This window comes from Salmo salar, chromosome 15 (genome assembly GCF_965601325.2).
Source record: "Salmo salar chromosome 15, fSalSal1, whole genome shotgun sequence".
Classification (NCBI taxonomy): Eukaryota; Metazoa; Chordata; class Actinopteri; order Salmoniformes; family Salmonidae; genus Salmo; species Salmo salar.
In genome coordinates this window covers 48,837,000-48,851,972 of record NC_138305.1, presented here as the reverse complement: position 1 = coordinate 48,851,972, position 14,973 = coordinate 48,837,000, and the positions used below count along the sequence as shown (strand labels likewise).

Here is a 14,973-nt window from a genome sequence, read left to right as displayed (position 1 = left end):
AGTGAATTGCTTTGTCATATTTTTTTGCAGTGTTACTTTAGTGCCATTTTGCCAACATGACGCAATTTTTTGAATATTGTTATTCTGTACAGGCTTCCTTCTTTTCACTGTCAATAAGGTTACCATTATGGAGTAGCTACAATATTCTTGATCCATCCTCAGTTCTCTCCTATCACAGTCATTAAACTTTGTAACTGTTTTAAAGTCACCATTGGCCTCATTGTGAAATCACTGTGCAGTTTCCTTCCTCTCCGACAACTGAGTTAGGAAAGTTTTAAATGTCACATGCACAAGAACAGTGAAATGCTGCAGAAATGTTTTGGTACCTTTCCCCAGACCTGCGCAATGAAACAATCCTGTCTTGGAGTTCTACAGACAATTCATTCCACCTCATGGCTTGGTTTTTGCTCTGACATGCACTGTTAACTGTGGGACCTTATACAGGCAGGTGTGTGCCTTTCTAAATTTTTATTTTTTATTTTACCAGGTAAGTTGACTGAGAACACATTCTCATTTACAGCAACGACCTGGGGAATAGTTACAGTGGAGAGCAGGGGGATCAATTGTAAATCATGTCCAATCAATTGAATTTACCACAGGTGGACTCCAATTAAGTTTTAGAAACATCTTGAGGATGATCAATGGAAACAGGATGCACCTGAGCTCAATTTGGAGTGTCATAGCAAAGGGTCCGAATACTTAAGTAAATAAGGTATGTTTAAACATTTTAATACATTTGTCAAAATTTCTAAAAACCTGTTTTTTCCATGTCCTTATGGGGTATTGTGTGTAGATTGAGGGGGAAAAAACTATTGACTCCATTTTAAAACAAAGCTATAACATAACAAAACGTGGGAAAAGCCAAGGGGTTTGAATTACTTTCGGAATGCACTGTACACAGGGCTCTTTCCATGACAGACTGACCAGGTGAATCCTTGTGAAAGCTATGTTCCCTTATTTATGTCACTTGTTAAATCCACTTCAATCAGTGTAGATGGGGAGGAGTCAGGTTAAAGAACAATTTTTAAGCCTGGAGACAATTGAGACATGGATTGTGTATGTGTGCCACTCAAGAGTGTGAATGGGCAAGACAGCATATTTAAGTGCCTTTGAACGGGGTATGGAAGTAGGTGCCAGGCGCACCAATTTGAGTGTGTCAAGAACTACAACGCTGCTGGGTTTTTCACGCTCAACAGTTTCAACATGGGCCAGCATCCCTGTGGACTGCTTCCGACACCTTGTAGAGTCCATGTGGCGACGAATTGATGCTGTTCTGAGAGCAAAAGAGGGGTGTACAACTCAACATTAGGAAGGTGTTTCTAATGTTGGCTATACTCAGTGTATGATCACAAGTCATACACTATATACACAAAAGTATGTGGATACCCCTTCAAATTAGTGGAGTCGGCTATTTCAGCCACAACGGTTGCTGACAGGTGTATAAAACCGAGCACACCGCCATGCAATCCCCATACACAAACATTGGCAGTAGAATGGCCTTATTGAAGAGCTCAGTGACATTCAACGTGGCACAGTCATAGGATGCCACCTTTCCAACAAGTCAGTTTGTCAAATTTCTGTCCTGCTAAAGCTGCCCCGGTCAACTGTAAGTGTTGTTATTGTGAAGTGGAAACATCTAGGAGCAACAACGGCTCAGCCGCAAAGTGGTAGGCCTCACAAGCTCACAGAACGGTACCGCAGAGTGCTGAAGTGCGTAGCACATCTGTCCTCGATTGCAACACTCACTACTGAGTTCCAAACGGCATCTGGAAGCAACTTCAACACAAGAACTGTTCATCGGGAGCTTCATGATATCAGTTTCCATGGCAGAGCAGCCACACACAAGCTGAAGATCACCATGCGCAATGCCAAGCGTCGGCTGGAGTGGTGTAAAGCTCACTGCCATTGGACTCTGGAGCAGTTAAAACGTGTTTTCTGGAGTGATGAATCACGCTTCACCATCTGGCAGTTCAATGGACAAATCTGAGTTTGGCGGATGCCAGGAGACCGCTACCTACCCCAATGCGTAGGTCAACTGTAAAGTTGGGTGGAGAAGGAGTAATGGTCTTGGGCTGTTTTTCATGGTTCGAGCTAGGCCCCTTAGTTCCAGTGAAGGGACATTATACGCTACAGCATACAATGACATTCTAGACGATTCTGTGCTCCAACTTTGTGGCAACAGTTTGGGGAAGACCCTTTCCTGTTTCAGCATGACCATGCCCCCCATGCACAAAGCGAGGTCCATAGAGAAATGGTTTGTTGAGATTGGTGTGGAAGAACTTGACTGGCCTGCACAGAGCCGACCTCAAAACCATAGAACAACTTTGGGATGAATTGGAACGCCGACTGCGAGCCAGGCCTAATTGATGTGCCCTTGAGAAAGGCACTTAACCCGAATTGTTGCAATATTTGCCGTTAATAATGGCAGACCCTGGCCTTAACCGCACTCTACGAGGCGGTCTCAGGGAGAGCGGGTTATGCAAAAACCACATTTTCAATGCACACATGTATTAATACACACTTGTACGTGTGAAATAGATCAAATAAGCACCCACCAAATTATTATAACACTAAAATAAAGTGCAATATGCATGTGAAATCAATATGTGACCATGGCTCAGACATATAGGCCTATGCTATAATGTTTTCTTACATAGAGAAATATATGCGCACTTGTGTGACTCTCATAAAGGGGGCGTGTCTGTAGCACAGCGCTTCTCATTTCCCATTCCGGGGTAATGTGATGGGCTGTCACTGTTAAGAAGCTCTCTGTAGCCCTGGAGGTCCATCTAGCTGTAGTAAGAGGTACACAGGGTGAATTGGCCAATTCATTGACAACTTCGACTTTTGCTTGCATAGTGTACTACCTGTTGGCTTAAATGAGTGCCAGAGGACGAAGTTTGTAACATGGCTCGAGCACCTTTCACGAGGTGCTGAAACCCCCTATTCTTCTCAACCACTGAGAATAGGGGCATATCTGTAGATATAGACATACCTATCGCTCTTGCAATTTCTTTGGTCCGGTCAGAATCCTCTGTGAAGGGCTGCCGCTTGAATGGAGAGGGGAGACGAAGACATTATTGTTTTTTTTGCGTTTCCGTCTTGCTCTGGTGGTAGGAATACTAGGGTAATGTCGGCGTAAATGTGTCAACATGTTTGAGGTGTTGGCAGCTGCATAGGCTATTCTGGTTGAGCAGTGGCGACATACTCTAAGGTCTATCGCCGTTGTAATCTACTTGGAAGTAAACATTTAAACAATGGAGAATCCTCCTGGTTTATCGATCCCACCACTCGCCATTGTACAGAACTAGTTCCCGGCTGAGCCTCACAAAAGGACAGTTTGAAATTAGCCAATTAAGATTAGAATTTGATTACAACATGCGGACAGGTTCTAGTTATTTTAATGGAATAGCCTGAAAGGTTTTTTCAGCTGATTTACTCAAGAGGCATACAACGCAGCATTGGCAATGTTTTTGGGTGTTATTTAAAAAAAAATACCGGTATTCATTCGGATTTACGTGCTGAACGAACCGAGGTCGCAGCACCAAACGGTTCAGTACAAATGTGTACCGTTGCACCCCAAATTAAAACACTTTGAAAATGTTCTAGAGCATACACTGATATCTATTAATTAAAACGATAACACAATTTATAGAATCCAATTGCGTTAACATCAGGAAATCTGATGTGAAACCTGCCCCGTACATTGCACTCTGTATGAAAATCCCTTAGGAATGCATCACGTCCAGAAAAGAGGTACAGGTAACCCATTTTCACAAAATGCCTTCATAATGAGTGCACCAAACTTTACTTAAAGCTAGAAAAAGTCTAAACAATAATGCTTAGCTATTGCTGATTTAACCATAGGGTCATAGACATTTATAGAGATCACAATGTTGTATCTGTCCCATTATGGAGTCTGACTTCACAGGCACCACCATTTTGAAGTAGTCAATTTCCTTCTTCTACTACTACTTCTATGAATTGGTAAAAAAAACTTAAAGGGTGCATACTGCCACCTGGAGTGTGTTATTTGAACCAGTATAAAGTCAAGGTTGGCGATTTACTGCCACCTACAGTTATGGAATATTCGCACACCCAGTATAATTGACTAATGCCTCCTGACGACCTGCAGAGAATTATGTGATCCTTCCTTAACCCATAGGTAGTCCCACCCGGTTAACTACTTCAAAATGGTTAAAGTCCTCAATGGCACAGCCCATGCTAAAACAGGATTTTGGGCACTAGCGTCCTCTATTACATCTCTATGCCATAAGGTACACATTTTCTGATATGGCCGCCAGCTAAATATTGCTATGCAACAGACTAAAAGTGACAACTATAAAACCAATACACTACTCGATGTGAATCTCTTGAACTTGTATTATTTCCCAGTATGACCAATTTCCCTAAAACAAGTAGCCTATGTAGTTCTACCATTTGTAACACTGTTGTTTCAATGATGAGTCTACGTAAATCATTAGCTATGGATGGCAAAATGTAACCAAATCCCATGGTTTTTAAGATGAGATCCACCCAATAGAATGTTCCATTGTTGTTTAATAGTCATTTTCAATGAGCATGTGAACATACCAACTTGTCTCAACATTCCTTAAAATCAGCCTGCAAACATTCTATTGCATAAACTCCCAATCAACAAGATAAATAAAAGTGTGAGAAAACATAGAAAGCACATTTTTTGGAGAGGGTATCATATCTATTTGATCAGGGGCTTGTGGGGAACAATGTAATACCATCAAACCACCCGAAAGTGGACAAATCTCTAATCAAGGACAGATTTAGACCTGGGACACCAGGTGGGTGCAATTAATTATCAGGTATAACAGAAAACCAGCAGCACTCTGGATCTCCAGACTGGGATTTGAATACCCCTGGAATACAGTTGCTCTGACCCTCTTCATGAGGCTTTTCTTCCAGTAAAGAAAATGATGTCTACACAAACACACAATAGGTTACCTTGGCAACAAGCATCTGTTGCTGGGCCTCGATCTGCTGCTGTTGCCGTGTGGCCATCTCCTGCAGCTCCGAGAGTGTGAGCTCCACGCGGGGGTTCCCCACCTACACACACAGAGAGAGAGGGGAAAAGAGACCATAGAAAGTGAGTGAGTGAGTGAGTGAGTGAGTGAGTGAGTGAGTGAGTGAGTGAGTGAGTGAGTGAGTGAGTGAGTGAGTGAGTGAGTGAGTGAGTGAGTGAGTGAGGTAAAGAACGGAGAGAGGGAGAGAAAAGGAGTGGTGGGAGAGATAAGAGAAAAAAAGGGAGAGAGACATTAGTAGGGATGTTCTGATGTGTTATCCATTTGTTTATCTCCTCAGCCCTGAAGAGGAATTCTGCATCCCAAATGGCACCCTTTCCCCTATAGCCCAGGGATCTAGTCAAAAGTAGTGCACTATAGGGATTAGGGTGCCATTTGGAATGAAGCCGAAGAGCCAGAGCACATTGGCTCAGCCAGAAAAAGAAAATGAGCTACAGCGGTCAGCAGCAGACCCATAATCTAGATAGAAAAAAACCACACTAACTGCAGGGAGGACAATCAAAGCATAGAGATCGCCCAGTGCTGGTCATTATTTCAGTAGTGGGTGTACACAGTACAGCCTACAAACAATTAGCCCACGGCAGCTTTTGCACAGAAGTTTGTTTTGGGACACTGCAAAATGTTGCCTGTGTGTATATCTATTGATATCTATCAATCCATTCATTAATCTATTTACTCATAAAAAAAATAAAATACAGTTCAATGCAGGTTATATAATAGATGTGGTCCTGTGTGGCTCAGTTAGTAGAGAATGGCGCTTGCAACTCCATGATTGTGAGTTTGATTCCCACTGGCGCCATACATATGAAAACGTATGCACAAACTACTGTAAGTGGTATATATATTGCTAAATGGCATGTTGTAGATCGGTGTTCCCCAACTGGCGGCCCGTGGGCCAAATTCGGCCTGTGGGTCATTTTATTTAAACTGTTGGACATAAAAGACTAAAAATACCAGCAAATCAGCTCCAAGTTATTTTGATTTTGGAAATCTGTTCCCAAGTATTCCCACACATAATAGAGAGATATACACTACATGACCAAAAGTATGTGGACACCTGCTCGTCGAACATTTAATTCCAAAATCATGGGCATTAATACAGAGTTGATCCCCCTTTGCTGCTATAACAGCCTCCACTCTTTTGTGAAGGCTTTCCACTAGATGTTGGAACATTGCTGCGGGGACTTGCTTCCATTCAACCACAAGAGCATTAGCGAGGCCAGGCTCTGATGTTGGGCGATTAGGCCTGGCTGATAATCTGCGTTCCAATTCATCCCAAAGGTGTTCGATGGGGTTGAGGGCTCTGTGCAGGCCAGTCAATGTTCTGTGCAGGCCGGTCAAGGTCTTCCACACCGATCTCGACAAACCATTTCTGTATGGACCTGATGGAGAACCATGATTCATCACTTCAGAGAACATGTTTCCACTGCTCCAGAGTCCAAAGGTGGCAAGCTTTACACTACACCAGCCGACGCTTCACATTGTGCATGGTGATCTTAGGCTTGTGTGCAGCTGCTCGGCCTTGGAAAGCATTTCATGAAGCTCACGACGAACAGAGATTTGACGAACTGACTTGTTGGACAGGTGGCATCCTATAACGGTGCCGCGTTGAAAGTCACTGAGCACTTCAGTAAGGCCATTCTACTGCCAATGTTTGTCTATGGATATCGCATGGCTGTTTGCTCGATTTTATACACCTATCAGCAACAGGTATGGCTGAAATAGCCAAATCCACAAAATTTGAAGGGGTGTCCACATACTTGGTATATATAGTGTATGTGATTGCAAACAAATGTAAGGTATGAAATGATTATGTTTTCAATCTAATTTTATTTGTCACATGCTTTGCAAACAACAAGTGTAGACTAAGAGTGAAATGCTTACTTATACGGCCCTTCCCAACAATACAGAGAGCAAGAAAATAGGGAAATAATAAGTAAAACGTGTAATAATAAATACACAATGAGTTACAATAACTTGGCTATATACACGGGGTACCAGTCAAATATGATATCCGTTTGGGCTTCTTGGGGTCAATTTGCAATCAACTAATTATGTTACAGCCCCCTAACCATCCACTCGTGAAAAAAAAAATATTCCTTATTTTAGTCTAATGCAGCCATACTCAACAGGAGCACCGCGGTCCGGATCTAGACCAGGGTCAATATGGACTGCCGCAAACGACTTCACTCAATTTAGCAGCCGGGTGAATCGCGGCTGTGAGAGCAACAGTATCAGTCTCTTTACACAGACGGAGCTCAGTTCCTATCACAACATCACGCGGGGCAGCGACTGGGTCGCTATGGCAATGGGGCACTGGGAGGGGCACGGACAAGGATAATTGGATTAAGCACATGTTCCCGAAGGCCAGAACTCGGGGGAAAAAAATTATTCCTGTGTTCTCCGACTGTGTCCTGGTGGAACAGATCCTCTATCGGTTCAGAGGTCAAGTCAAACCTTCTTCTCGTCCCGACTTCAAACCAGCCGGGTTGTGGAAACAAATACCTTTCTTGAAGTCAAATGGCCATAGGTGGGTAACAAACACACCTAAAGCTGCATACACAAAGATGATGTAAACTGTGTTTAGACAGTAATGCATCATCTTCAAAGCACATAGCTGAACATGGGTAAACCTTATTGAAAGAGTATAGCTACCTCCAAAGGTGTTGCCTGGCTTCGGTAGAGCCTCAGAGCCAAAGGCAGTATTGAAATGGCAAAGAACCCCTAGCCAGGGCCTATGGAAAGTGTATTGAAAAAGGGGAGACTAAATGTCATGGTTGTCCTACACACATCAAACAGCACACTATAGTTCAGCAAGACATGAAGGTAAATGTGGAAATCAAGACAACTGTGTGTCGTTGTCTACTTTGTTCTGCTCTTTGGTCTTCTGAAAATGGTGTGCAAACTTCCCAGACCCTTACCAAATCTGGGGCCGTATGTATCAAGCTTTTCAGAGTAGGATTGCTGACCTAGGATCAGGTCAACCTCTGTCCATATAATCTTATTCGTTGACAAAACTGATCCTAACTTCACGCTCCTAATCTGAGACTCTTGATACATAAGGCGACAGGTCCTTCGAAGTGTAAAAAAGACATCACGATAAAAAGGGTTGCAGTGACGAAAGACAATGTTGAGTTCTGTTTGGCTAGACAGATTAGGGAGGGGGGAGAACGTCAGGAGGGGAAAGACAGATCCTACAAAAGAAAATGTAATTCTGCCACTTTCTTAAGTGATAGGATGGGGGAAAAGAATTTGCCAATCTATATAAGGCACCACAATAAGTACAAGCTCTGGCTGATGTAAAACCAAGGTGTAAAACCAATCCAGGTCTGTTCACTATGCTCCTTTCAGAATTGCCTGATAAATTAGTCCACATGGAAAACTAAAGGAATAGGAACCGTAAATAACTTCAAATCGGAAATACATTTCTTTCCATGACAGAATAAAAAATAAAAATAAACATTTTGGACTGAACAATGTAGACCTTAACTTCAAAGTTACACATCAAAATGTTTGTGTGTGTGCCTGTGTCCCGTTAACGCTCTGGGATTATCCAGTAAAAAATTGGGAATGGCTCAGAGACCACAATGTCACTGGACGGTTACCAATTGCCAATTGCCTTAGATTAAAATGGAGGGTCCACCCACTGGAAATCCTTCTGAAAAAGCGGGACTAGAGAAAGCTACATTTGGGTAATCCCATGGTAACAGAATTATGCTGAGAATCAGATATTGCGCTTTAAAATGTATACCAAACAAAAACCATTGATTTCAAAGTTTAGTTTAACAAACCATATGCACAAGGACTACTTTCATAAATTTCCACAGAAAATTTTACAAAAACTATTTTTCAGGAAGTACTGTGCAGATACAAAGTTAGGTAACAGAATTAAACTGAGGAACATTTTACCGTTATCCTGTTACTGAACTTTGCATCTGCCCAATTTTGCCAGTAAATACATTTTTTTTAATGGCTTTACTGTGTAAATTGTTCAAAGTAGTCATTGTGCATAGAGATGTATGGCCTGTTAAATTTTGAAATCAATGTTTTTTTGTGTGGCATACATTTTTTAAGTAAAACATCAGTCTCTGCGTAATTCCGTTGCTGTGGAATTGCCCATTTCTAATCCCAAGCAGACTCAACACACTGGCTACATCTCGATTATCCCTCCTTCCTCCCCAAGTTTGCACTTGTTCACTTCCCTTTACTGATTTAAGAGGAAATTACTGGTATAAGAAATATGGTGGAAACTCCACCCTAGCCCACACCACCAATCCAATGATTTTAGATTTGTGCCAAGTAGTGAACGGGTATACATTTCAGGAGAAAATAGATATTATTGGGATGCATCCACTGTTGTGCCATTGTTCATTATGCTGTCCGTCTTTACCTGAAGAGAGTGGGGCAAGGCAGGGGAGCAGGGAAGAGCTGAAATCAAGGACTAATAACGAGTTAGCGAGGCGGGAAAAAAAAACATGGAAAAGAGATGGGGGTTGATTTTTTGGGATATGCTAGCCAGCTGCCAATAGTCCCAGTCTCTGTCCCACACACACACACACACATCTGATTCCCTGTCCACATTTGGAATTCAGCACCAGGTTTCACAGAGCGACCAAGATCCACACAACAGTTTAACACAGAAATCCAAAACGACCTGCTTGTGCGATTCAAACCTTTTGACAATTTCCTTGTCATCAGAGTGCCACTTCTACAGACTATGTTTGTTCTCCTATTGCATCACTATTACTGAATAAATCACATCACGATCAATCACCATATTATACTTTTAATCTCTTTATTGAGTGCAGACTTGCTTTTGCTTTGAGAGACAGGTAGAAAAAGTTCAAACAGTTAGAAAAGCTCTCTCGTTGAGATATCGGGCTATTCTTCAATGTTGAAAAGGTACACATCTGTAGATGCTCTACAAAGTCCGTCACATGTCAACTGCACGTCGGTTGTCTTTCAACCAGAACGTGTCTGTAGTCCATCTACAAACTATCACTAGACTATCAACAGCTTTATTTCTGCAGAGCAGCTATAGTGTCTGTAAATATACTACAAATGCACACAGTCCCGAGTTGGCTGCGTGGTTCAGATGGAGGATTGAGATCGCCTTACCTCCCAAGTGTTTCCCCAGCTTCAGTTGAGTGAATCCCGGGTGCGTGTATGTGTGGGCTCTACCTCACAGACAGGAGGGATGGAGTGGACGATAGTAGTGGGAGAGGGGACTGACTCAACTCAGGCAGGATGTGCCCCACACACACAGAAAGCCACTGGCACGCAGAACCACGCTCCAGTGCATCCGGGAAACACAGCCTCACTGATGAGGCCCACGGGAAAAATAAACACACAGACACACAGACCACCGAAAGGAGAGTGAGAGAAAGTCTGGGTGAAATTGAGAGAAAGGAAAAGAGAGCGAGAGGAAGGGAGGGGGGCTGAGAGAAAGAGAAGGGGACCACCATGAGTATAGAGAGGAGAGAGAAAGCCATGTCTTACCCTCCCAATCTCTAAAGGGCATGTGTCCCCTGGGGATTATAGAGCTCCTCTCTCTCCCTGGGCCTAGTCACCCGTGTGTGTGTGTGTGGTGTGTGTGTGTGTGTGTGTGTGTGTGTGTGTGTGTGTGTGTGTGGTTTCGTTGCTTGTGTAAGTGTCATGAGTGTGAGAAAGTGTGCGCTTGCATGTGTGTTTGTGAGAGGGGGAGTAACTGTGTGTGCGCTTGTGTTTGTGTTACACTTTTTCAGAGAGCGTCCCACATGTGGGCTGAGCAGCGAAAAGCCCCTTGCTCGACCAGAGCCCCGCGGATAACCACAACACTGATCCTCTTAGGACCGTTATGTCATCATACTGCCCTAATCCTCCAAACTACACAGGAGAGTACTGCGCTTCCTTATACATTCAAGGTTAACACACACAGGCTAGTGGGCAACATGCTATGGATCAGGGGTAATGTTTGTTTAGTTCGTCAGTGGGGTGGGGGGGAACAGGAGGGCAAGATGGATGGGGTTTACTGAGTGCATGGAGATTTGAAGAGTTGCCCAACAATGGGATGTCATCCGATTATATGGCCAAACAAATAGGCTATAGAAGCATTTGTGGACAGGACACCCCCTGCTCTGCCTAAAGTAGGAGAATGTGCGCACACAATATTATTCTGTACAATGTGTGTGGATATTCACACACACACACACACACACACACACACACACACACACACACACACACACACACACACACACACACACACACACACACACACACACCTTTGAGGGGGCAGAGGGAACTGATCCTAGATCTGTACTAGGTCTACAGGAAACATGTAGTTTGAGCGAAAGTCAGACTTGGTGGATTGTGTTCTGGCAGCACCCTCTAGGATTGTATTCACTAGGGACCAAACGGAAGCAAATGGACTGAAACAGGGAGGGACCTAACTGCACTACCTGAAGAAACACTCGTAAAACGTTTTGCCATGGTTTGCACTAATAAATACAACCCAGGGGACACCCACCTGAGGAGACACGCTCTACCGGTGAGCTAGCGTTAGCCCTGTCTGGCTAATCAGCTCCCTAGCCGACAGTCCACCTTCCCTAGCTAAAACCCAACACTGCTCCCTGTGGTATTCACACACAAACACACCGACATGCTCGCACATCCATGAACATCCACATGCATGTGCACACGCAAACACATCTGGATCATGAATAGTAGGAGAAAGTATGCCAAAGGGACCAGATGAGGCAATGTGGTGTGTCGCGATGCGGTCATCACAAGAGTATATAAACAAATAAATAACACCATCTTGTGCCGCAATGGTTTTTTCCCGCCCCCCCTTAAGGTTAAATTAGTTCCGCTTCCTCAAGCACAGCTCTCCCCATTCCGGAATCTGGGACAGATGGTTAGGGAGTGAGGGGGCATGCCAGAGGCTGCTGTTATCATGGAGCCATTCTCTAACAAATGCATGCATGCATGCACACTAGTGTTGCGCGGGTCAGCTGTTTGATCACCCGCACCCAATTGCTAATAACCCATCTGCAACCGCCCGACTATATGTGATAAAGTGATAATTTGAGGCCCTCACCAAACTCTAACCCGCTAATATAGAAAATGCGCTGTAGGCTACAGTCAGAGATGGCAGAATTATATATATTTTTTTACAGGGGGTGCAAGAGTTTTGGGGGGCTGATTTACATACACCGAGTATACCAAACATTAGGGACACCTTCCTAACATTGAGTTGCATATTCACTTTTTCTGCCTGTTCCCAAAAGTATTTGGTGATTGGGGGGTAGGCTATTTGGCGCGCATACAGTTCGGCCCTAAAGCGTAGACTTAGGCACTAATGACAGATGGCATTAAATAACGAAATAAAAATAAACTCAAATGTAGCCTATAGATATAAATTGCAAAAGAATGATAAATCCATAAAAGGTATTGTTTTCTCTTTATTTAACCCACCCTTCATCCACACAATATTTAATTACACTAAACCTGCCTGCCCAGCGGCTATAACCGCAGCAACGGTGGGTTATGAGTTAACCTGTGCATCACTAATGCGCACACACACACACACACACACAAGTTTACTAATGCCAGAAAGTGGGACTGCTATGGGAGTCATTTAGTGCAGTTATGTGAAAGAGGGTGACTGACATGCATTGAGTGTTTCCAAGAAAGTCTTCATTGGTCTTCATTTGTCAAACCGTCATTGAAATGAGCGTGGATTTTAGCACATAAGTGCCCATGCGCAGAAGCTCACGTCTGATACGTCAAAGTTTCGTAAATGCCTTAACCAGGCTGCATCACATCCGGCTGTGATTGTGCGCCGCCCTATGCGACTCCCAATGGGCCCAGCGTTGTCCGGGTTTGGCCGGGGTAGGCCGTCATTGTAAATAAGAATTTGTTCTTAACTGACTTGCCTTGTGAAATGAAAAGTCTATAAGAGTTCGTTGCTCGATAATTCTAACTTCATCGTTCATGTGCACGTCATCTGAAATCAACATAATACATGCCTTAACCTCAACATATTTCAGTAGAAAACTCCAATCCACTTTCGTTTGAAGCGTGCTGCGTGACACAGTGCAACCAGCACAACATATTGTGTAGCAATGGGGGAGGGTGGGGCATACATTATTCACTCATATGGACGGTGAAGAAGCCTATATTTGGGAAATGAAACGTTCAGCCTGCTGCACAGACCCTATGGATGCTCTAGTCTAGAAGAAGAAATAGACGTCATTGTTGTAAAAATGTGTCAGTATCCCACATTTACCATCATATACAGTATGGATGGGGAGCGTCGCTGCACAGCTTTTTTCAGGTCTCTCCAGAGATGTTGGATCGGGTTCAAGTCTGGGCTCTGGCTGGGCCACCCACTCCTGCGTTGTCTTGGCTGTGTGCTCAGGGTCGTTGTCCTGTTGGAAGGTGAACCTTCACCCCAGTCTGAGGTCCTGTGCGCTCTGGAACAGGTTTTCACCAAGGATCTCTCTACTTTGCTCCATTCATCTTTTCCTTGATCCTGACTAGTCTCCCAGTCCCTGCCGCTGAAAAACATCCCCACAGCATGATGCTGCCAGCACCATGCTTCAGCGTAGGGATGGTGCCAGGTTTCAAAGACTTCAATCTTGGTTTAATCAGACCAGAGAATCCTTTAGGTGCCTTTTGGCAAACTCTAAGCTGGCTGTCATGTGCCTTTTAGTGAGGTGTTGCTTCCGTCTGGCCACTCTACTATAAAGGCCTGATCAGTGGAGTGCTGCAGAGATGGTTGTCCTTCTGGAAGGTTCTCCCATCTCCACAGAGGAACTCTGGAGCTCTGTCAGAGTGGCCATCAGATTCTTGGTCAGCTCCCTGACCATTTAAGAATGGAGGCCACTGTGTTCTTGGGGACCTTCAATGCTGAAGACATTTTTTGGTACCCTTCCCCAGATCTGTGCCTCAACACAATCCTGTCGTCTCAGAGCTATACGGACAATTCCTTTGACCTCAAAGCTTGGTTTTTGCTCTAAACTTTGGGACCTTATATACACAGGTATGTACCTTTTCAAATCATGTCCAATCAATTGAATTACCACACGTGGCCTCCAAGCAAGTTGTAGAAACAGCTCAAGGATGATCAATGGAAACAGGATGCACCTGACCAAAATGTTGAGTCTCATAGCAAAGGGTCTGAATACTTATGTAAATATGGTCTCTCTGAGTTGTTTTTTTAAAACCTGTTTTTGCCATGTCAATATGGGGTATTGTGTGGAGATTGTTGAGGAATATTTTTTATTTAATCCATTTTAGAATAAGGCTGTAAAGTAACAAAATGTGGAAAAAGGGGTCTGAATACTTTCCGAATGCACTGTATGTTTTAGGAATATAAAAGGTACTTTAAATATAATTTTTAAACATGATTTTACTCAGGCAAAAACTACTGAATGAGCTCAAACATGCTATGATGAATTTACTTTGATGACTGGGGTGAACATTTTTGTCCTGGCTAGCTATATAGAGTAGTTATTTGAATAACTGGAGCACGCAAAATGTCATTGACACACTGATTTTGTGAATCACTGGCACAGTGAGGGCCTAACCTCGTCCCCAGGTTAATTGAGCATAACGCATATAATCCTGGTATATCAATGAATCAAAGCTGGCCTCTGTGGGAGTGAACTGAAGTATTTGTTATTATTTGATCATAGCGAATCACACGACTGCGAGGCGTGGCTCCGAATCAGAGACATATGGTGTGCCACTGTGTTCGAAGGTCCTCAGGGAGGTTCGGATGTTCAGAGATTAGGGATAATGCCAATGGATATGGGTAGGGACATTTTCTATTGGACAAGGACTTTTCCACATTCTCTCTATTGGGTTAACAAAGGCCATTTTTGAGGTATTGAAATAATATACCACAAGTATTATTTTTTTTAAATATTAAAAG

General features: G+C 43.5%; 1 protein-coding gene across 8 annotated transcripts in view; it reads right to left on the bottom strand.

Annotated features, from left to right (window-relative positions):
• Positions 1 to 14,973, bottom strand: part of ppp1r13bb (protein phosphatase 1, regulatory subunit 13Bb) — a 95,490-nt gene that overhangs the window by 32,413 nt on the left and 48,104 nt on the right. For 7 of the 8 annotated variants that reach the window (XM_045695783.2, XM_045695781.2, XM_045695779.2 and 4 more), the window contains one exon: positions 4,978 to 5,079. In XM_045695783.2, coding sequence (XP_045551739.1) covers positions 4,978 to 5,079 — 102 coding nt within the window. Of the gene's footprint in view, positions 1 to 4,977; positions 5,080 to 10,172; positions 10,422 to 14,973 lie in introns of those variants that run through there. The other variant, XM_014145118.3, reaches the window with a different exon arrangement.